This window comes from Sphaeroforma arctica (genome assembly GCF_001186125.1).
Source record: "Sphaeroforma arctica JP610 unplaced genomic scaffold supercont1.691, whole genome shotgun sequence".
NCBI lineage: Eukaryota > Ichthyosporea > Ichthyophonida > Sphaeroforma > Sphaeroforma arctica.
This window is the reverse complement of record NW_014039867.1, coordinates 4,396-29,799: the sequence shown is the minus strand read 5'-3', so window position 1 is coordinate 29,799 and position 25,404 is coordinate 4,396. Positions and strand designations below refer to the sequence as shown.

General features: G+C 40.0%; 2 protein-coding genes across 2 annotated transcripts in view; both read right to left on the bottom strand.

The window, feature by feature from the left end:
- Positions 1-14,184: 14,184 nt before the first annotated feature.
- SARC_08072 (hypothetical protein) lies at positions 14,185-14,679 on the bottom strand (the record flags this gene model as incomplete). Its single annotated transcript, XM_014297964.1, has 1 exon — positions 14,185-14,679. One exon carries the CDS (start codon positions 14,677-14,679, stop codon positions 14,185-14,187), a length of 495 nt encoding a protein of 164 aa, XP_014153439.1.
- An 8,458-nt stretch (positions 14,680-23,137) lies between these two features.
- The window catches only part of SARC_08071 (hypothetical protein), a gene marked incomplete at its 3' end in the record, with an annotated part of 4,897 nt that continues 2,630 nt past the window's right edge, over positions 23,138-25,404 (bottom strand). The window contains exons 3-5 of the mRNA XM_014297963.1: positions 24,979-25,062; positions 24,097-24,278; positions 23,138-23,495 (exon numbers count right to left, since the gene is read on the bottom strand). Coding sequence (XP_014153438.1) covers positions 23,138-23,495; positions 24,097-24,278; positions 24,979-25,062 — 624 coding nt within the window. The remainder of the gene's footprint in view (positions 23,496-24,096; positions 24,279-24,978; positions 25,063-25,404) is intronic.

Genomic DNA, 25,404 nt, shown 5'->3' with positions numbered 1-25,404 from the left:
TAATATTATCCCTAACTTTACTAAAAGTCTCATTTTATTTATTTACTTTAAAAGTTTCACGATACTTAGAATTTGCCTACGCGTTTATTTTTTCTAAGGCGTTAATATTGCCTTGATAGACCGAATCTTACACATTTTAAAGTTAGCAAAGGTATTAATTACTTAGACTATTTAAGCGTAAAGGTAGATTAACTACCACACACAAAATCTTGTCCAAGCTAGTCCTTAAGAGACAAGCTAGTTGTCATAAGTTAAGATTGTGACCAAGAAAGACAATACTCCTTCTAAGAAGCGTAGAGCTGAAAAGAAGAAGGTGGAGAGAGAAGGCGCTAGTGCTGCCGCAGAAGCAACCGCCGCCGCTGCCGATGCGTTTAACCGCACAGTAGCCGAAGAACTTGCCTCCGACAATAATAGTCAACAAGACAATGCCTCAGATAAGGATGTGGCCACTCCGATTAAGAAGACTACTCCCACTGACAGAGCCCGAAGGCCAACTATTGCCTCAACTTCAAAGCTTGTATTTACGAAGCCAAGAAGTGAGACAAGGGACACGTCTCAAGACAACCCAACCGATTCTTCTGACGAAACTCAGAAAGAAAAGTTCCCAATTATAAGGGAGTCCCCAATTATAAAGGACAAGGACAAATCTCAGAAGGAACCTATAACGGAACCAGAAGAGGAGGCAAGCTCAAGTAGCAAACCCGAATCTACGACCGAGACTACTAAGCCAGCGCGCATAAGTAAGCTAATTACTGAAAACACTGATCTTAAGAATCAGTTAGCCATCCTTATGAAAGACTTGACTATTGAACATGTAGATCGATTGTATAGATCAGGAAAACATACACAGCACTTACGCGAGCATGTTTCACCGGGCATTACTGAAGCCCTACAGAAATGGTCAGAACGTCGACAGGCAATTACGCCCGAAGAGCGTAAAGACTCGAGCGCTACACCTGTGGGCATATGAGCCAGATGTGCTCAGCGTATCTATACCTTACGAGGTACTACCACCAGAACTTCAGGCTAATTACTCGCCTGTTCTGACACCCGGCCGTGAGTCACCCGACCTTGAGAGTATTATAGACCCAGAGGCAGGTAGAAATACTCCGCCACCTTTACCCAATTGGGATGACAATCGTCGGAAACCAGTTAAGACTGGGTATGTTATCCAGACGCATGAATCACCTAAGATTATAAAACCAACCACTATCCGAGGGACAGAGCACCGAAAGGCCTCGACCATGGATTTTACAAGGGGTAATCGACACCCCCGTAAACGTGTTAACGAAGTCGAATTGAATCGCTTCGATCGCACAGCGTTGCACCAGCCCGCAGAGGATTTCCACTCTGACGAGGTGACCGAACTTAACAAATCGGGTTTTAAAACCCTAAAACCCACGATGCGCATCATGCTGATGATGTATCATATTTTGCTAATATGATTGCGATTAAGCAAAAGCGCATCGATCAGCTACTTCTGGCCCAACGTGGACAAGACCACAGGGATAACCAGAAGTACAAGGGAAAGATCAGTCGACTTCAGTCGAACTGGGATGCCAACAGTAAGCAGGTCGAGTTTAAAAACAACCATGACCTCGACACACTAACCCGTACGCTTAATGCGTTTACGGTCATGCTGGAGACGAATGATATCGCTCCCCAGCAAAGGATCTCCGCTTTAATGCAGACGTTTGACCCTACAGTTACAAGTTACTTGATCCTGCAGCGACACCAGCATGAGCTAGACACTTGCCGTGACTGGCCAGCTGTGTGTTGATTGATTACATCCTTATTAAGTAAAGACAAGCGTAGCACAGGACTGAATTCAATTTTAACTGGACCAGTTGAGAACACGCCCATTCAGAGTTATATTCTGAAGTTAGATGCTGACCTGAAACGTCCAGATATAACAAAAGACAAGGCACAGCGATGATACGAGTTCCTGGTTATGAACGTGTTCTGTAAAAACATAGGGAATAACGACCGTGAGAGCCTGTACACCGAGTTGCGACGTAAACACGCTACTGAGGCTCGAGACAAGGGACATGAAACAAAGTTTCATATATCCCGACTTACGTGGGAACAGTTTTATGATACTGTATTCACCCTTTTTCCCGCACACCGAGTAACATCGAAGGGAAAAGCGGCTGTTAAGAAGCCGCGGGAGCACACCGATCACGGGTACGTATCCAGGCAGACCTCAAACGAGAGACCCCAACATACACGTGCTCGTGACTCCACTCTATCCACGCAACCCAATAAACGGGCACGCGCGGAGGCGAAGGACAAGGAACCTCCATTTAAGGATATTAAGAAATGTGCCGACGCACAGTGTGGGTATGACATGTACCAATTGACCCCTAACGGTTATTGGAATGGCAGGCATGCATCCACCTGTACACACTTTCTTATTAAGTGCGACAAGTGTGAGAAGACCAATGGCTATCACACTCTGTCTTGTGACAAAACTCCCGACATTAAGTTGGAGTGAAAGTACTACCAGGTACAATCGTTACACAGACAATACAACGACTCTTTAGATGAGCGTGTAATAATCCCTGTATAATGCAATGGAAATAAAATACTTGCATTGATTGATCCTGGTTCAGAAATTTCATGTATATCCGATCGCTTTGCATTAATGAAAGATATCGAAAGAAGAACACAACAACTCACCTCATTTTAGCTGATGATAAAACTTCTAAGTGTGATACCATGGCCACAGATGTTAAAATCTCTCTGGCCGATGATAGGAGTATCACTACCCAAGCTGTGATAGTTAAGATGTCACAGAAGTACGACATTATAGTCGGAATGAGCGATTTACTCACTCTAGGTATAACCGTAACTGATCTACCAAATAGCATATTTCCATTAAAGGATCAGTCAGACGATAACTGTCTGAATCCATGTAAGCCCCCGCCAGACATTAATACCTGACTTTGCGAACAAAATCATAGATCTGATTAAAGATCACAGATTGGGCAAAATTCCGTTTTAACGACGGGTATGTCAGCTTTGACTTAACCAAGGTAGACGTTACACAGTTAAGGTGTCCCTCAAGGAACTATGTATCCTGGAGACACGAGGCTGTGGTAAAAGAACAAGTTGAGAAATAGCTAGCAGATGGAGTGATAGAAATTAACTATCAACAAACGCCAGTAAACTTGGCGCTGCTAGCCGTAGACCAACATAACTCTAACGGATCGTTTAAGAAAGTCAGAGTATGTTTAGATATGAGTCTGATAAATATTTTTTTGCCGACTTATAGCTTTCACTTACCTCGTATTAACGAGCTACTGCGAAGGATGGAAGGTGCTACAGTATTTACAACTATAAACCTTACACACGAATATCATCAAATGCAGGTATATAAACCACATCGTAAATACTATAGTTTTACGTGGAAAGGTAAACAATACAGGTTCAGAGGTGCACCTTTCGGGTTACACTCTTTACCAGCATTCTTCCAACAAGTAATGGAGGAAATGTTTGCAGACATGCCTAACGTGCAAGACTATATAGATGACAGTCGTCTTTTCTAAGACTACAGGCGAACACGCCGCATTAGTCAGACGAGTCCTTAAGAGACTCAACGAACAAAACTTCAAGATTAACGAGAAGAAATGTCACTTCATTATGAGCGAAATACAGCTCTTAGGCTACCGTATATCTGGGGACGGTGTTAAAATCGACCCCGGTAAGGTAGAACACCTGTTAGATTGGCGAACACCAACTACAGGAAGAGATGTTAACAGCATGTGTGGGTTTGTAAACTTCTTTTCAGATGGAGTACCACACTTGGCTGATTACCTTAAACCTTTTGGACACTTACGATGTCATAAAGGCAAACTAGGAGACTTGTGGACTAAAGAGTGTGATGACGCGTTTAAAGCGCTCAAAGCACGCAGTCCAACAAGCCCCTGTTGTACAAGGACCAGTCGATGGCGTGCCGTTTGAAATAGCAACGGACGCCTCCGACTTAGCCTTAAGAGGAGTATTATATCAGGTTATAGATGACAAACCTAGATATATACAATTCTTTAATCGAGCAATGAATGCTTCACAGTTGAATTACCCAACCGTTAAACAAGAGCTATTAGCCATAGTGGCAGCTCTAACACACTTCCGAGATTACTTATACGGAACAGCATTTACGCTGATGTGTGATCAGAAATCTCTTCAATGTATGAAAGAGATGAAACCCGACTCACAATTACTGAGTCGCTGGCATGATACAATATCAAAGTTTCATTTTGATATAAAACATCTGCCAGGAATACATAACCATTTACCGGATATGTTATCACGCTTCGTACCGGACTTTAATAAATCCGTACGTGAGATACTAGCCACTGACTGGAAGTATAATCTCAGGTGGTTTGAACTGGCTCAAACGATATTTGGGCCACATACCATAGATATGTTTGCTGCACATCATAATGCACAACTATCGAATTACAGGACTTTAAATCATCCTTTGGGAGACGCCTTTCAAATAGACCTCTCCAAACATAATGCGTGGGCTAATCCGCCATGGCAGTTAATTGCCCAGCTATTAAATTATGTTCATATACATAAAGCGACCATCACGTTGTGTTGCCCATTACGGAGTAAAGATCCATGGCTCAATAAATTGATAAGCATGATACAATGCGAGCCAATATATTTAGATAGGGAAGTAGATACTTTCCTATATCAGGGTACCCGAGCCGTCCAGAAGACGCCCTGGAAACATACTATAATATGTCGTATAGGTCCCATTGGGACAACCAAATGGACCCCTTCTGAGACCTTCCTTAACAAGGTCAAAGAATCAGAGATTCCACTCTCTACCCAATTGAACGTTAAGCAGTTCAAAGGCAACACAGCACTTGAAGTCTATGCACAAGAAATACAATATACTAATGACACTACTGTTAAGAAGCGTCAGTCTCTAGCTAGAACTTTGTTTAATAACATAAAGTCCAAGCCTGAGGTCTTTCAAACCTTATTTCTAAAGGGGATAATGAAAGTCAATCCTGAAGCGTATACACATATAATGCGACTATTTAATAAGTCAGGTGTATCTAACGTACATGAGCACACTTATGACACTCATGCGAAAGCAAGACAGGAGTCTGGAAATACTACAGACTTAGAGACCACGCAAGTGAATTCTCAACACCCTACCTTTATTCTGGAGCAGCAGAATGATGAAAACATTCTTGCTTGGCTGACGCAAAATCATAAGCTGAAGCACCAGAACGTAGTAGACGCACTTAAAGATGTTAAACGAAATGGATCGCGCACCCTAAGCTGGCAACTTTAGTTGACAGAGTATATTAGTCATGTACAGACTGTGATCTCAATCAGATCAAGCGCTATGGGTTCGCACCGCTTAAGAGTGTGACTGAAGATGTTCCATGGCGCAGGGTCATCATTGATCTGGTTGACCTGCCCACGTCCGAGCACACAGGCGACCGTTACATATGCCACTTCTTTGATGTGGCGTCACGGTTTAACTTGCTCTATCCATTAAAGGAAAAGAATACGCAGACCGTGGCAGAATTATGTTGCCAAGTCTTTGCTGACCACGGGTGGCCAGGTATTATGTGCCATATAAGCCGCAAACGCAAGGCGCGAATGAAACGCGCCATAGAAGACTTAAGTTCTTCTTGCGTATTGCATTAACGGATGATGCAGATGATTGGCCGTAACACCTTAAGTGGGTACAAACACAGATGAACGAGTGTGCTGATCCGGTTACAGGAACTACACCCGCTCACTATTTTTTAATAAGGACGAACCTGATCACCATGAGTTACCGTGGTTAGTGAAGGTACAACGTATGTATAACGTTGTATATCCTTGCTTGCGAGAAATACGCAATATAGCCTTATTAAAAAGGCAAAAGCGTTGGAACACTACCAAGAAGATAGCAGAGTATCAGGTCGGTGACAGAGTTAATATCCGTCATCGTAATTCCGATGCTACTGTATTAACATCTAAATGGATAGGTCCATACATAATCTCTGTAGCAGACACTAAAAGTGGAACATACGAGGTAAATAACCCCGATTGTTCTAGGCACACGTCATATTCCGACTACAGAGATTATACTCGCAAGAAGACATGACTCTAATGCCCCTCTTGATCGTACTGAATTTAACGATATTATATGGAGAACGGATAAGGGAGGCTATACATACTATCGTACACGCTTTATAGACGGTACAATCGCTGAGCTGACTTCAGATGCTTTCGATAATCAAGACTATTTAAAAGCCTTTAATCGAAAATGGCGTAAACGCCTGCATAAGTCACAAGCTGAAAAAAATAGCATGTTTCCATCGTCTGAAGGCACGGAAGTTAACACTTATCCGCCTACAGCATTTATCCCGAACTTTAATGCTCACCCTTCAAGAAACGTCCAGTCGACCACCACGGACCTACTGGACCTAAGCCCAAAACTCACAGGGTAACCGAGAACGCTTAACTTCTCCGCCTGAGAAACATTATCTATATGTTATGCTACTTAATGTTTTCGACCTGTTTTTCCTTTCTCGCTTTTTGACCCATAATCAGCTTGAGTGAGCAACTTTCTTCTCCTGGGTCTCAAAGCTGGGTGGGGGCTGTGTAATAGCCGGGCCTCCACATTAGACTCTATGTTATAAACGTACGCTTAAGCAGTACGCATACTAAAAACGTACTCTTAATAGTACAAGGAACTTAAGTTTCCTAAATGGTTTTTAATGGTTTTATTAATTAATACCTTTTCTATTTTACATATCAGATATTTGGACAAAGCCATTAAAAGGCCCCAGTAAAATACCAAACATAAGAGTTGGTCTAGTTCTATTAATAGAAGTATATTTACTTTCCAACTTTATTTATATCTGAAAACTTCGGTAGCGAGATGGCTCAACCGAATATAGGTTTCTAGGGACTATTAACGTTACCTAGTTGATCCTCCGATCAGCCAACCAGATGTGCCAGTCTGATGAAGGCTAAATCGTCAATTCTTGATAAGTGGCAAGTTATTGGTTAAGACAATAACTAAGGACATCAAGAGTATTTTATTTTATTTTAAAGATAGGATTTTACGAGTCTCTCAGATTCGCCCCAACGAAACATACCATAGTTTCTAGTAGAGCGACAACGAAACACTAAATAAAATCCCTTCGGCGGAAACAATACTGAGAGGATTATATATAGGCAATGTCTCAGCCTCACAATCCCTCAGAGTATTGCTGTTTTCACGAGGCATACATAACTTTACTAAAAGTCTCATTTCGTTAATTTACTTTAAAAGTTTCACAATACTTAGAATTAACCTACGCGTTTATTTATTCTAAGGCGTTAATATCGCCTTGATAGACCGAATCTTATACTGATGATCAGGGCTCATCATCAACGCGCTTAATCGCACAGAAAAGGCGTACATACAACAGTTTACAACAGTCTATGACTACTTGAAGGGTTATGACGGAGAGGCGTTGAGGGTAGGATTAGCTGTGCTCTCTCAGTTTGCGAGACCGGTATCTCGCGTTAAAAAGCATACAAATGAAGAGAGTCACAGCAGTACAAGTAGTTACGATAGTTCGAAGGAATGAAGTGAAGATGGGGAGCAGGGTGATAGTGAAGAGCCGGGTGACAATTGAAAACAGGGTAAAAATAGAAAGCAGGATCCAAGTTTTGCTTACGTGCTACACAAACATGAAAAAGGACTGTTAGATAAGCGTAAGATAACCTCAACTTTAAAACGAACAAAATTTCAATTGGCGTGCCTTAATGAAAGACAGTATAGACGTGCCAGAAATGATATGACAAGGATAAAGTCAGAAGTCAAAAACTTAAACCGACAAACACACCAAAACATGAGGTGCGAAGAGCTCGCACACACCGCTGTGGGGTTCATTCTCAGCGACGCCAATGTGCAATTGGTGGCTTTTGCCAGGAAGAACATCGCGGGCAGAGATGGGTTAGTAGATGTGCCTAAGGTGATACGAAAACCGCCACTAGAAACGTTGTTTCGACAATACCTCCAAACTTGCAGACAGAACGAGGAACAGGCAATGTCTCGTTTATACTTTTTGATAATAGCCCGCGAACTTACCGGTGAAGAAGATAAGACGCTGAATGGAGTGGACCACGTGGAAAGGCGTTATTTATATGACCTTATTGAGAAACTGGAAATATTGATCAAAGGGGTATATATCGAAAGGCACATACAGAAGTTCAAGATCGAAGGGAGGAACTTAAAAACCTGTCCAGTATGTAGAGACATGAAAGCACTGATAAGCATATTTAAGTTCATAAACAACATCTCAAGCGCAGTGAATGTGGCGGAGTTAGTGCACACTGTATATCATCAGGCCTGCAATTTGCGAGTGGTTGTTTACGTGAACATGACAGTGAATGCTTAGACTGTTCGAATATTTTTATTTTTATTGAAAGATTACTCGAGACAACTGAGGGATTGAAAAATTATGATTAGACTTCCTACAACCTATATAAACGATGATTTTAATTGTCTGGGCAGGGAATCAGATCTCAGATTGACCCTAAAGCCCATGCAATGTGATTGGAGCAGCAATTATGTCAGTACCAAAACGACATTGGCGCTGCCCCATATATGCAAGTCCCGTGGATTGCTGATTGGATACGTTCACAACGAACCTGGATGCGGGAAGGATATCCGTGACCAAAATGCTTCGACTCCCAAGTCAGTTAAAACCTCAGCACTAAACCAAAGTAACATGATGATGCCATGGCAAATGTTCAATAACACTGCTGGAATGATCATAGACACAAAAACTATACTATCGTGCATTAAGGACGTGGCTACCGCAGATGATGATAAAGACAATGTACTCGATATAGAAGATGATGCAGAAGAAGACAGTGGTCTTGATAGCGTCGGATCGGGGCTTGTTGTATATTACGCTGACGGCAATGTATACTATTGCAAAATATATAGAGCTGACAAGTCGAGTATAGTACTGACAAATATAAATCAGGATACAAGCGTATAGAGCCAGCAGAACAGGGATACACAACAAACATGCGTGCTCATTCACTAGCTGTGTCTTCACTCTGAATCCTGGGAGAGCTTCGCGCGTGGATGAACTTCTTGCTCGAGGGGAGTACAATGATGCCAGTGTATTAAGCAATTAGAAAGCAAACCATGTACAAAAAAAAAATAAGAAGATAAAGAAGAGGATGAGAATGCTGGACTGTTTCCATGCTATATTTGTCCAAAGGTGTTCTATCCGAAGAAAAATCAGATCCTGACAATCATAAGTGTGTTGGCAGCAGAATGCCTAAGGACCAGATATCGATAGCTTTGCAGAAGGGCATTCAATTGTTACTGGATCCCAAGTGTAAGATGTATGTCAGACCTATATCCGTTATGCAGCTCCCATATGCATCGGAAATGAAACGGAAGCAAACACAAATGAATCAGAAGGGTGGGCACATTGTAAAGGTGGTTTTATGGCTACCGATGACATCGTACGATTTAAAGCACACGAGAAGTACGTTGGAGGCATAACAGGATGTCGATATACATTTGCCGAGCTACGAGAGATATGGCTCACGTCTTTGCGAGAAGACGGTCGAACAAGTCTACACCCAGCTTTATTACCGGATCACAAACAAATACAATCGATGTTTACAATACTAGGATCTATTAAGGACATGGAAGTATTGCTATGTATATATGCTGCTTGTAGCAAAACCGGCTTGCAATAGAAGCTGATCGCATTAGGTGTTGTACAGCACAGGGTCCAAGTCTGACCTTATCTTGAGGATGAAAAGGTTTGACGAAAACCTCGGTGCCATATCAGACAAATTTGTAGACTACAAAACAATTAGTAATAGACAAATACTGATCGCTTTGGGTACGGAGCTAGGAATTGATTTACCTGAAAAGGCCACAGCCTCAAAGATCCGAGAGCTATTATTCCTAGCCCAGGACGGGCGTATTTCAGTAGACGACTATTTTGCCTTAGCAGGTCAGCGAGGCTGGAGTGAAGGTTTAAACATCACCCCGCGAGACTATAATACCAAGTATGTATCAGTGTATCAGATAATCGACGGCTGCACAAACCAGATTCGCACAGAATTATACAGGGCATCAATTTCTAATTCATCATGACCCTAACCACACAGTTTTGACCAAACCAAAACTATTTGCTGCCAGACTAGCTAGTTTACACGCGAGTAATCACTTCGATGTTTTACATGCATATACAAATGAAAAGGCCAATGCTAAAGGCCTCAAACGTGAGGCAAATGAAGATGAAGCAGCGGCGAAGAGAGCAAGAGAAGACAATTTATCATAAATGTTTACATGTATACTTTATTCTCCCATAAATAGCCTTGTTGCCAAACTGCTCATAAATATGGTTGTGGACTTCGTAGATATAGTGCACTTTGTAGGCAAGGTGCGCTTCGTAGACACGGGGGGCTTCGTAGACATGGTGGACTTCGTAGATACAGCGGGCTTCGTAGATATAGCGGGCTTCGTAGATACAGCGGGCTTCGTAGATACAGCGGGTTTCGTAGATATTTGTCGCCACTGCCATTTGAGGCCACTCATGACACTAGTAGAAATCGCTTCAGAGTTCCGACACGTGAAAATATATATATTATAGCGTTTGTGTACTATCACTTGTTGCGTGAAAGCGTTGGCGTCCACAAGTTTCAGACCTGGCAGAATTGTCCGATATGAATGTGTTGGCGTCTACAAGTTCCAGACCCGGCAGAATTGTCCGATATGTCAAGTTGAAAGTCCCTCTCATACAAACAACGTCTACCGTCTGCAAGGATGATTTGGTACCTTCTTCAAAGTATACAGGCCGAGAGATTATCATATTGGTGCCGTAGTCGCTGGAAGTCAGTGCCCAACCATCATTCTGGGTCTTACTATCGTTACTATATTCCAAATGGCAACAAACAAGGTCGCTCAAATTATCAACACTTTCGGGCATGCTTAATACTCGATTTCCTAACATACTGATTTTAAAGATACGAGCAAGGTCGATATCTTGTTGAGTACGGCTGTTGCCTCCTGTGAATAGCCGTGGTACGGCCATGATATCGACTGCTGGCATGCTAGCGACAGCTGGTAAAATAACTAGGGGAGATTACAAGATCTGCTGGTCTAGGGAAGATTGCGAGATCTGCTGTCTTCCTTGAGTATCTACTGCTTTAGGTTCGAGCTGCTTTTTTTGTTGGTCAAGAACAACTGTCATAACCTTCGGCCCATGCGCTTTTGAATCAGGTTCAGGTTTAGGTTCAGACTCAGGTTCACCTTCTCCCCTTTTTAAGATCAGCCCTTTCCGACTTCCGAAAGTGGCGGGAACATATTCTCATCGATGCCAGCTTATCAACACGATCTTTCAAAGCACGATCCCACGTTCTCTTTCTTATTGGGACGCGATGGAGAGTTCTAACACCCTCTTTATGGCGATAAAAATATGGTGCGTGTCACTTCTATATGGTTTTTTTTTCAACTTATAAAGGTGCCCCAGTTTAGTACCAAACTTCCGCAGGGTTACGAACCCCTAAGGACAAAAATGCAAACCTCAGAAATTGGAGACGGACTGACCCCACACTTGTTCATAATAATTGGCTTAGGGCCGGTAATGTAAGTATACGTCACACAGTATGGTAGACTCCTCCTTTGGTTTGACCTTTAGCTGGAGACCGGAGTAGTCTACACAGTACTGACAATTTCCAAGGTGAAAGTTCTGAGTATTCATGTAGGCTTTTACGAAATACAAAATTCAATAACCACACACACATAAATTGAAATTTTCAACGCTCTCGTACCAATATAAATATATATTTACATGACTCTAGTCTAATTCATCATGGTATCTCCTGGCGCAACAAACGCAGCTAGCAACAGCCGCCGACAATTGCCTAAATATTCAAGAAGTGCACCGTGAATTGCAGGCTGCAAATGCAGTGTGATTATGAAACATGGGTAGCAGCAGCTGCTGCCCATAGAAAAACACTCGAATGTGAGGCCCTCGAGTTGGCAGCTAGCGATCGTGAGAGTCAATTAGACAAGATCGTTGAATCAAGCGAGACAATTAATATAACAGAGTCTACGAGCCTACGTGTTCTGTACCGTGGCACAGTTTATAAGGAACCGATGTCATTGAATCGGAGTGGCACAGGCGGTTGACAATGACACAATGGAAACAAAACATGGAGACGACCTTGATGATCGTTGAATCAAGCGAGACAATTAATATAACAGAGTCTACGAGCCTACGTGTTCTGTACCGTGGCACAGTTTACAAGGAACCGATGTCATTGAATCGGAGTGGCACAGGCGGTTGACAATGACACAATGGAAACAAACATGGAGACAACCTTGATGATATTTCGAACGATGCAGACCCAAACCCGAGTAATTATATATTTGAGGGTCATCGTAGAGCAAACTAGTGCTCGCAAAATTCAGCTCGAACACTTCCCCGACGATCGAGCGCCCATCGACCTCATATCAATAGAAACCGGTTGGAAGAGCTTGTGTACTTTTTCTACCACATTTGTGATATACTTCGTTGAAAACACAGCGTTCAAATGAGTGCGGACACGATTTACAATCTAATGGTTATGCGGCAGCAGGCGTTAAAAGGTCTCGGAAGCACAGAGTTTCCTATTTACAACAAGTTCGTTTGTGCTATCTGCAAAGGAATAAAGCTCTGCAACAAGCTACTAGTGCTCGCAAAATTCAGCTCGAACACTTCCCCGAAGATCGAGCGCCCATCGATCTCATATCAATAGAAAACGGTTGGGAGAGCTTGTGGGTTCTTTTCCGGAAAAATACCCTAATTACCCTTGCTCAGATTATGCAACAGTAGAACGATCCGCAAAAATAATAAGGTTTCTCATACTGACCATATGAGTTTTTACCCTGGCCAGACCAAGCGGCTGGAGACTAGCACAAACACCTTAAGTATAAAACCAAAGGTGAGGTCAGAAATAAATACATGCATTTGCACTTTATTTAAAGTCTACTACATTGCACTCTAACACTAATAGTGATATAGTGATGATATTTTAATAATAGTGTTGACATTGACAATGACGGCTTGGACAAAGCCGATGAGCTAGAAGAATATTTCGAGGCATGTTTCATCACTGCAGCTACATCGCGCGATGATCAGTTGATTCGCTTTGAAGAGTTGTATTGTGCGTGGGTTTATGAAACCTAAAAGGCATTCGAGTTATAAAGCCAGAGAATGGATCGATTACAAAGTTCAGTGCTATAGCTTGTGTTGTCCTACCTATGACAACAAATCCAGCTCGAAAAGACATACAAGCGTAATTCTTTCTTCCGGATTGGTGGGATGCAACACTCAAGATTCGGTGTCCAAACAATGGGGAGCACATTTTACAGTCAAATGGTTATGCAGCAAGGACGATGTACGGCTTTGGGCTTGACTAGTACTGAATACGTAATATACAATAGCTATATGTGCTAGCTGCAAGTTGGGGAACAAAACACAAAACAAAAATAATCCTGAGCACAAGCAGTACTACTTCACTCTAACATAATTGAGCAACTTCCTAGATATCTGCAGGAGAGTGTTCCATTTTACTCTGACGGGTATATTATAATAAGCATGGAAGCATGTAATCATTACTGTAACGCTATGGCACACAACACATCCTTCACACAAGTTCCTGAAATGGCATCTCATGAGCACGCCAGGACGCACACACAGTGCTTTGCAAGATGGTTGGGAATTGAAGAGATTGAGCAAGTAAATTTAAAAATTGTACCAGGACAGCAGCAACCAGAAAAACATTTAATTTTGCGTATACCTCTGCAGTACTAGCCACGGACACTCGACTCAAACGCTTACGCAAAACTATTCATAGGATAAATACGTAAGCAGGAAGAATTTTGTGTGTCTAAAGTTAAGAAGAAAATGGGTGCAAGGAACCGATATTGCTATACTCAGATCAATGAAGCAAGACGAAGGATTTCTAAGCGTTCGGCGACATTGAAACGCCCATCAACCAACCACATATTAAGAAGTTTTCCGATTCTAAGCTTGCTGAGTACGGAATCAATCTAGAGAAATCATGAAGCGGAACTGGATGTACTCAAAACACAAGACTACATACGAGATAGAGCAATTTTAGTACGTGATGCAGTGTGAAAACCGCCTAGAAAAAGAAGTACGTCCGTGTGACAGTGGCAGAGCAAAAGACGGAATCTTGTAAATCTTTGATGGTCTCTTCAAGGTGAATTACTGCGTTTTCGTCTTTAATAAACAACACATCGATGTTAATTACACTGCTAAACTCTTCCGCCGTCTGTGTTTCCAGATTAGGTTCGATACCGTACTTGGACATGTAGCTGTCTATATATCTTCCCATTGCTCCGGAGTACTGTGCAGGTTCTTCGCCTACATTTGGCTTCTTGCAATCGCATATGGAGCTTACCTGTTTATTGAGTTGTTCATTTGGCAATGTTCCTTTTGGATAATCCGTTTCTAACGCCAATCCCAGTGCCAGATGCTTTATACTAAGAGTTATCTCCACAGCAATATTCAGTGGGTATTGTGTAAATGGATACCTCATGCGTGACATCGATATCCGAATGTATTCGCACACGGACACAGGGTGTGGGCAGTCCTTCTTGTTGTGCAACATATTCATGGTCCGTAATACCAGACTTAGCCTTCGTTGCTTCAACATTAGCTTGCATTCGTCTTGCTTGATCTGCAGTGTAGTAAGGATACAATACTGTTATTAACTGCCTTGTTCCATTGTAATTACGATGCTTTTTTATCTGACGCTTATGGATTGACCATGATAATGCATGGACGCACGGTCCATGGTGAGTTTTGTAGTTAGTATATCGCTTTGTTTAGTACCTCTCACGTATATGTAATCCTTCAGGGCCACTTGGTGATCGACAACACATAGATATCAAGACTGTCATTGTCCGTTCGATATATTGTATATATTGTAGTACCAGGCGGGTCTGAGACATACCCTTGCTCAATTGAATCTAATACAGCCTTAACCTGCTTTCGAGCCTCGATAGAAAAGAATTTCTGACTTGTGTTGTCATCATTATGATCTTGAAAGAGATCCAATACACATTTAACCTGTTCATAGAGCAACTTACTAGGTTCAGGTATATGTCCTCTGATGCGAAAAGATATAGATCGGTTTTCATGCCGAGACTGTCTAAATTTTTCTCAAGCTTTCTTCTCCTCTGCCAGAGCACTTTTAAACCCTTTTCGAAGTTGTATTGGTCATCAACAAAGATCGCGTTTCTGATTGCTTGATTATATAAGTAGTGACTACCCTGCTTGCGGCTGACTGGAATGAGGTCTATCAGATGGAATACATCTCTGAGCACTCGGCGCCAAATAAGAGTATCTGTAGTATCTTCGTCCGCTGGTATGTCATGTTTCCATAACTTGTCTCAAAACCCATATTCTGGTGTTGGAATAGTGTCTGTCTCTTCCAAATCGTCGTCCAGCTCCCCCTCGAGGTCGAGATCGAGCTCAATATCATCATCTGTAAACTTCGATAGATATTTCTATGTTTTAAACTATGTTATATAAACCAAGATACAATTTAAGTCAGTTAGGATTTAGCAGTGGTAGCTTGTGCAAGAATGATCGGGACTACCTCTTGGTCAGAGCCTTAATATCCTCGGTCACACAGGACGTACCTCTAGCTGTTCTTTATCGAATACTTTTCACTAGAAGTACTAAGTGTTCATGACCACATGTCTAATTTGTAGATAGACATAAGAACGTAAGTCAAGTTAATACATTCGCTAATATAAATAAAGTTCCATCTGAAGAAAAGTTAAAAAAGAAAAAAACTTATTGGATTTTGGAGATTGACGGGAAGACCAAAACCTGTAAGTAGTAGTTCAGAGATTATAAAATTTAGTTCATAATATTCTACATCTACTATTGTCTCAAATAGGTCCAATTAAATGAGTCATACCAAATACTCAGGCTATTGGAGCCATCAAAAGTGAATTTAGAACACTTTGGAAATTTTGGAAGAAGAAAAAAACTTGTATTAAATTATCTTAAATAAAAATAATAACCAATGTGTTATCTCATTTGATCTTGATATTTTAGACTGACCGGAGGCCGTATTTCTACACATCCACACAAGGGGCTGCGTCCCCAAATATGAGATTGTCGTTCAAAATCTCAACGCTAGGTCTATTAACAATATACTACCACGTTTACGTATATGTGTGTGCACGATAATAATACAATCTATATGTACTGTAATGGTTATGATACTATATATGTGTGTATCACGACTGCATAGTTCAGAATGCCGGTGCCGATGACATAATCATCTCCTAGACCACATAACACAGCTTACATTAAAAAAAAACAGTCCAGAAGCACCACTGGATTTCAGTTCTGACAGCGAAGAATGTATATCAATCCAATGAGGCTCTGAACTGACAGAGGCATACCAAGATATTGAAGGGCTCTAACTGACATAAATCGTATTTATCTTGTAAAATTACAGACTTGGTGGATGCGAGACCCAATGGATTCTAGAGTTTACTATGGGTCACACATTATCAACCACTAGGGTTACTACCTGGCTACTATGGTGCACTCGCGTATAGTTTGACGTAATTTAGAGCCCATGGATGACCACAGCACCTCGAATATTATATCAATTCGAACATTTTATGGCGGCAAAGTGCTTCAAATTTCCATGGGAACAAAATCACTCGGACAAAATTTTCATGTGTCTCCTAAAATTAATTTTTTTTCACATGTTGGGAATTTTTGCCGTTTTAGGGACTGTACTATAAATGTCCCTATAGTGCTGGTACTGCGGTATCTGGGCCATATGCGGCTTGTTACACTTTCCGCGTGCAAGCCAAAAGCTCGAAATTGATTCACTGATGACAGGCCAGTCACTGACGGCTGACAGGCAATATCAGAACGAGAAAAAAATGTACAAAGTTGATTGTTGATAACTTTGGAAGTCAGATTATCAGTATGTAGTCAATGCCCAAGCGTGCGCGACATCTTACAGGGAGCAAACATGATCTGAAGGGTAGTGGAGGAAAGTTCATTCCTATCACACGCGATGATGAAGTTGGATAGGATTATGGCAGTGTCACCCTCATTGAAGAGGAAGATGTAAGTCTCTACGATCAATTGCTCAGCACAAACCGTACCTACCCTTTCAATCTTTCTTTTGGTTTGATATACGCCCAGTCCTTCATCCCAATATTCGGCCCAATTACCCGTAGGTTCTACTTCGTATTGGTACGCATATATCCACCAACAATCATCGATCTTTACATCTATACCAAAGCGTGTGTACTTCAGTTCAACGTCAAATATGTAGTTCTGACTTTTTTCTTTTCATAGACATCTTCTCTTATGAACTCCTCTTCGAAGTCAGAGAGAGTTTCCGGTGTCCTCCCAGCATCGTGTGTGTATATATAGACTATTTATGTTTAACGTTGTGTGTATACAAATAGTGTATTTGTTTGTTTTTGTCACAATTGTATAAATTTGTGCGAGACCCTCACGTTCGACATCAATAGTCCTAATATTGGCTGTTTGGGCATGGTCAGACCTGAATTTTGCTACATCATTTTTCGCCGACCCATTTTTATGGCGTTTTTTTGCCAGCCTTAACCCAATGATATAGCCGAATGGATTTGTCCAATTTTTGTGTTCTTTTGAAAGAACTTTACTTGGTAAAAATTCGTCGCTCGCTGATTAAAGTACGCAAAAGGTCACAAAAATCCTCCGTCAAAGGGGGTATGATGTCATTTACGTACCTATAGTCCCGAGTAAAATTTATAGAGAAAGTACGTGAAAAAAAAAGCACCTATGGCCCCACCTGTGAAAAGGAAAGTGCAACTTTCAAGGCACGTCGGCCCTTTTTTAACTTTAATATTATACTTTAACGTTACATGGCTTTAATCGTTCAGACTGGGTCTTATACTATTATATGTATGTGAAAACTATGTGCGATAATCGGCTTGAATATAAGTTTATCGCCCCTGAGCGGGGTTCGATTTCTCGAACAGTAAATATCAGTTTTAAATAATATTTCTCGAGCATTTGTTATATAAATTTATGTACGTGAAAAATTATGCGCAAATTATGGTCTCGCATACTTTTTTTTTTTATGAGGTGGCGTGTCGTCTCCAAGGTCAATAATATATATCGTTATCTGTTGTATCCTCTTTAAGCATACAGGTTTTCAAGTTTATACAACTTAAATATAAGCGATCAATTTTGCAGCATTTTGAAATATATTATATCATTTGTATCATTCAACCCCTACGTAGACGTACGCGATTGATAGCATGACAATATGTAGTATGTGTCCTGCATTATGAAAAATAATCATTAGTGATAAACCAGTAATGTCTGTGGGGCTGTAAAAAATAATATTGAGTATAGAGGCGTTGAGGGACAGAGCTGGGCATAGTGTAGGTGAGCGACAGGGCTGGGTGTAGGAAGAGGTGAATACTAGTGTTCGGTATAGAAAGAGGTGAAAATTGGTGTCCGGTATAAAAAGAGATGAGAATTAGTGTTCGGTATAGAAAGAGGGTGAAAATTAGTGTTAGCATATGAAGAGGTGACAGTTGTGTAGCGATTGTCATAGTGACGGAGGAAATTGGACTTGGCGATCGTTGCAACGAATGCGTGTCAGCTAGGTATAGGAAGTAGGGGAAATTAGCGTTGGGGCGATGAAAAAGAACGATGATCATGGTGGCGGTGAAAAAAGAGTGGTAGACATAGTCGAGGGGGTCTTAAAAGTCAACTAAGAGTTCTCCATGAACGTATGTAGAAATATTAAAGTTTTTCTATGGTCAATAGCTTTGAAATAAAGTATCTGTTCATTAAAGAGTTTGATTACTTTAGCGTTATTACAGTAGCTGCCAATTGATGACATCAATCACTCTAAAAACAATTGTTTTGTTGAAGTATCTGTTCATTAACAATATTGATTATATTAGCGCAATATAATTATGAAAATCGCTGTCCACTAAAGAAATCGATCACTTTAGCACAAAAGTATTATGAAAGAAGGATCTATTACTTTAACTCAAAAGATTTATTAAAGAATCTGTCTATTGAAGAGATAGATTGCTTTCGCACAATAGAAATAAAAAGCAGATACCTATTATAGAGATCGATTGCATTTGCACAATAGTATTACTCATGTAGCTGTCCTTTAACGATCGAATCTTGTAGGACAAAAATATTATGTAAGTAGCTGACCATTGAAGATATCGGTTGCTATAGCGTATTAGGATTAATCAAGTAGATACCTAATATAAAAATCGAGTAACTTAACACCATTGTATTAAAAAAATAAATGAACATTGAAGTGATGAAATACTTTAACACAATAGAATTGATAGGGTTTTAACACAATAAAATTAATGAAGTAGCAGTCCACTATAGAGATCAAATTCTTTAGCACAATAACGATACGACAGTAGCTGACCATTAAATATATCGACTACTTTAGCACTATTGAAGTAATTGTCCACATATGACACCAATCACTCTAGTGTACCAATTGCTTTGTTAATGTATCTGTCCATTAAAAAGATCAATTGCTTCAGCACAATATAACTTATTAAAAGTAGCTGTCCATTTAATAGATTAATTTGATCCGGCCTGGGCCATACCGAATTCAGTCTAGGGAATAGGTTTTACAATTTAAGGTTTCGGGTTGACAAAGCCTGGCCGCGTGGTCCCAAATTTCTGAGACCACGAAAAGATAGTATTATGAAAGACAGTAGCTTACCATTAAAGAGATATATTATTTTATGACAATAAAAATAGTAAAGTAGGTGTCCTATATAGAGACCGGTTACTTTGGCACCTAAAGTAGTTGCCCATTGTTGTAGAGATCGATCTCTTTAGCAAAATAGTATTATTCTATAGTACTGTGAAAGTAGTTGATAAAGGGATCAATAACTTCAAATCAAATAGTTTTAATAAAGTAGATGTCCATCTTAGAGATCCAATAGTTTGATTTATGACTTCAGCACAATAACATTAATAAGTAGCTGTTAATCAAGAAATAGAGTACTTTAGCGCAGTAGCTTTAATCAAGTACCTGACCATTAAAAAGAGATCGATTACGTTAGCACAATATAATAGATAAAATAGCTGTTCATTAAAGATATCGTACACTTTATTACATTAGTATTAATAAAGTACTTAGCTGTCACTTTATTACAACAGTATTAATAAAGTACTTAGCCGTCCAATAAAGATATCGAATTTTTTAGTGCATTGGTATCAATAAATTAGCAGTCCATTATAGAGATCCAATACTTATTATCCAATAGTATTATGAAAGTAGCTGACCAATAAAGATATCGATTTCTTTAGCTCAATAGCCATAATAAAGTAGATGCCCGTTATACTTAAGCACACTTACAAAGTAAATTTCCGTCATAGAGATCGAATACTTAAGCAAACTTGTATTTTTAATCTAGCTGATCATTGAATATATCGATTACTTTGGAATATTAGGGTTTATTGGGTTTGTCCATTATAGTGGTCTAATACTTTAGCACGATGGTAATATAAAAGCTGGCCATTGAAAAGATCGATTACTTTAGCACAATAGCTTCCGAAAAGTCTGTGTTCGTTGTAGGAATCGAATACTTCAGCACAATTGTTTTTTTCGCCAAGTAGCTGATCACTCAACGTATCGATTACTTTAGCAAAATAGCATTGATAAAGTAGCTGTTTAATAAGAATATCGATTACTTAAGTACAATAGTATTTTACATGTAACTGTCCGTTAAATAGATCTAATACTTCTAAAGTACTTGTCTATTGAAGAGATCGAACACTCTAGAACAATACCTTTAATTAATGTCCATTGTGGAGATGGATTGCTTCACCACAGTAGAGATATCAAAGTAGTCCTTCATTAAAGAGGCCGATAACTCTACCACAATAGCTTTATTAAAGTATCTATCCGTTATTGAGATCGATTACTTTAACACAATAGCTTGAATGAAGTATGCAGTTATTAAAACGATGGATTATTCTAGCACAATAATTTTTCCTAATAAAACATCTGTCCATTAGGGAGATTTAATGCTTTAGCACTATTTGTATCACAAAAGTATCTGACCAGTAAAAAAACCCTGGTTACTTTAGCGTAATAGCTTTGACTAAGTATATGCCCATTAAAGATATCGATTACTTTATCGCAATAACATTGATATAATATCTGTTGATTATAGAGATATATCGCTTTAGCACGATGTGATTTTCAAAGTAGATGCACAATGAAGAGATTGATTACTCAACCACAATAGCCTTAATGAAATAACTGTCCATTAGAGAGATAAATAACTATAGCGCAAAAGTATCATTAAAGTAGCTGCCCATTGAAGAAATCGATTACTCTAACATAGTAGCTTTTAATATAGGACCTGACTATTAAAGAAATCGAGTACTTTAGCACAATATGATTATTAAAATAGCTCTTCAGTGAACAGAATGATTACTTTCGCACAATAGCTTTAATATGGTATCTGTCTATTCAAGAGATCGATTACTTTAGCACAATATAATAAATATAGTATCTACCCACTATAGAGTTCTATTACTTAACCACACAATTGCCTTCACAAAGAATCTGTTTATTTTTGAGATCGATTATATTGACACAATAGTACCAATGAAGTAGTATAGAGATCGATTACTTTAGCTCAATAGCTTTGACTAATTCTTTGTCCATCGAAGAGATCAACAGCTAGCGCAAACGAATTAACAAAGTTCCTGATCATTAAAGAGATCAATTACTTTAGCTCAATAGCTTTGACAAAGTATTTGTCCAGTTTAACGAGGTCGATTACTCTAGCACAATAGCAATGATATGGTATCTGTCCATTATAGATCTCGATTGCTTTAGCACAATAAAATTATCGGTATAGATGATTACTTTAGCATATGAATGTTAACGGAGTAGATGGCCTTTAAAGAGATCGATTGCTTTAGCACAATAGAATTAATATAGTAGCTGATCTATAGAGAAATCGAATTCTTTATCACAATAGCTTTATTATAGTATCTGTTCATTAAGTGATTGATTACTTTAGCTCAATAGCTTTGACAAAGTAGTTGTCCATTAAAGAGAGCAAGTACTTTAGCACAACAGAATTAATAAAGTTGCTGTCCATTAAAGTGTTCGATTACTTTAACTATCCATTAAAGAGCGATTGCATTAACATGATAGTATTATTGAAGTATTTTAAAGAGATCGATTGCTTTAACACAATTGTATTATTTAAGTATCTTTCAATTAAATAGATCGATTGCTTTAGCACTATAGTATTATTTAAGTATCGGTTTGTTAAAGAGATCGATTACTTTATCACATTATTGTCATTAAATCGTACTTGTCACAATTGTATTATCCGTCTGTTAAAGAGTTCGATTACTTTAGCTCAATATAATTAATAAAGTAGCTAATCATCAAAGTGAACAACTATTTTAGCGCAATAATACTAATACCGTAGCCATTAGTTTTTAAAGAGATCCATCACTTCTGCACAATAGAGATCTATTACTTCTGCACAATAGAACGAATAAAGTGGCTTTTGATAATAATGTGTCTGATTCCTTTAGTATAATAATGTTATCAAAGTAGCTTGCCTTTTATTAAAAAAAGTATCTGTCCATTATAAAGATCAACTGTTTTAGTACAAAAGTATTTAATTGAAGCAGCTGTCTGTTGCATAAATCGAATACTCTAGCACAATAGCTCTAATAGAGTATGTGTCCATTAAAATGAGATCGATCAATCAAGCACAATAGCTTAACAAAGTATGTATTCATTGATGAGATCGATCAATTTCGCACATTATTATTATTAAGTAACTGTCTAGTAAAGAGATCGATCAATTTCGCACAATAGCTTTAACAAAGTATGTATTCATTGATGAGATCGATCAATTTAGCACAATATTATTATTAAGTAACTGTCCAGTAAAGAGATCGATCACTTTAGCACAAATGTATATATAAACACGAACCCCGAACCGTTGACCGCGCGAGTATATTTATTTCTGCACCAGGCCAAACCACTGCAAGATATGTCATATCTTGCGCTTGGGTATCTTCATAGTCATAGACGCTTCACTATTCCCTCCATCACCGCCGAATAGGCTGTCGTAATTAAACGATACGGCGGGTGGTTTCTTTTTCTTCTCCCTTATTTCCTCACCACTCATCGTGCTTGATTTTCTGGACGCGCTATGGCCGTCCCGAGGTCTCACTCGTGACCGTTTGCGGTTTAACCCGTTGTTGGGCCCCGTTGATCTGCCACCCCCGGGCTTCTCAGGCGAATGCCGTCCCTTGTTGCCCGCTGCCTTGGGTTTTCGTACTGCCTTGGGTTTTTTCTTGGCCTTACTATTAGGCATATCGTCGCTATCATCTCCGCGGCGTTTGGTAGACCTAAATTTAAAGATTAACAGTACAACTCATCCATAAATTCGTGCACATGTCTGTTTCGAGCAACCTGAGCCCGCCCGTAAGTACTGGCATGCTTCGCAGTTGGTGTGCAATCTTCCTTATATGCATATGCCCGTACGCGTGGTCGTCGTCGTGGGACTGATTTACGCACACACGGCCGTGTAGTTGTGCACTTGCAATCAATTCGATTTGATAAGTAGATTTTGCGCAAATGCACGCCTTCGTAACAGGTGGTGATATGTGCATACCCACCCAACATGGCAAGTGCACTTAATTTGTATATCACGATATATGAACACACAAGTCGATCGCAGGCCTGCCATATACAATACGCTCACTCGCACAAGTGGCTGGACCATCACAAGCACAAGCAAATACTTCGAATGAACTTATCAATCAAAGTGCTGATACACACGTCTGGCAAGCGAGTCTTGATACGGCATTCTGAATTGAGAATGCCCAGATTGCCATCCATGCGCCCCCCCCCCTACCATATATATATATATATATACATATATATATATATACATTGCCCCCCGTAGCTCTCTTAGATATATATACATGTACGAAGCATCCCACTGACCTCTTTTTCTGCGATGGGCGTTCTTTCCTTTCAGGCGCTTCTGTATGCTCGTTGGCTGTGAGTGTGCTTGTGCTTGTATGTGTCTGTGAACTGCTTTGAACACTTGGGTGTTCGCCGGTAGTTTCTTGTTTGATGTTGCTGCTTGTTGACTTCTCGTCTTCGTCCTCGGCGTCTGACTTGACCTGTTAAGAGACAATTGTTGACCAGACGTACACGTTATGATTTAACCTTATGGGACGTAAGCTCATCCCACAATATATTTGGAAGCATATAAGATAGTATATAAGGTGTATAAGGTGTTCAATCCATATTCTGATTCTATCTGTTCGTAGATGAGTATGAGTGTATGATAGATTCATAATGCTAGACTCACAGAAGTGATTAAATTCACAAGTTATGTGCATTCAACATCTACATGAAGGAAGTTTCTAAGGAGCTATATATATATACATATGTATACATATATACATATATACACATATACACATATACATATACACACACACACACACACACACACATATATATATCACTTAGTTTCAGTTTGATACTTGACAGATAAGGGCAAAACACACCCCATATACACATCAGATACACTGACACACAACTGAATACCCTAGGAAGTTAAAAAAATGGAAGTAGCTTATATCGAGACCCTCGGCTTAACAGAAACTAAAGAATACACCAGGAGACGGGCAGAGACACAGACCCAAATGTGGGCACTACGCACGCGACGCCATCACACACTTAAATGTGACAGATAGTACACGACGCTCTAACGGTACGTGCGACAGTGTCACACATACGACATTTCCACCGACACAGTGCTGCATAGAGCGCTGAGTCGACACTGGGTAGACATTGTTTCATATGTTCACATACATCTACTCCTCTGAGCCTATCAAGCACGATGGCGAGCCGTCGGTGCCCATGCCTCCTAGCCACGTCTCCGCAACTGTGCCCTGCCTACAATGGAATAATCGAGCACAAACAAACATAAGAGACATACGCTATGATATTGAACTTTAATCTGTGTATACGATTTTAATCCGAGAGTGAAACCGTCTAATACACAGAGAACGTACACCCTGGCGGGATACCACAGTGTCGACAAATGCCCGGATATTGCACAATGCGTATAGACACGAGATGATATTTTCCCTCTCGCGATCGATCGTAAATGAGTTGAGAGAAGATGATCGGACAATAAATGTGTGGCATGAAAGGTCTAATCAAGCTAATGATTTTCACCACCAAAATACGACACGCTGAACAAGAAACATCGCCTTGCGCAGTGTGATTCCGAGC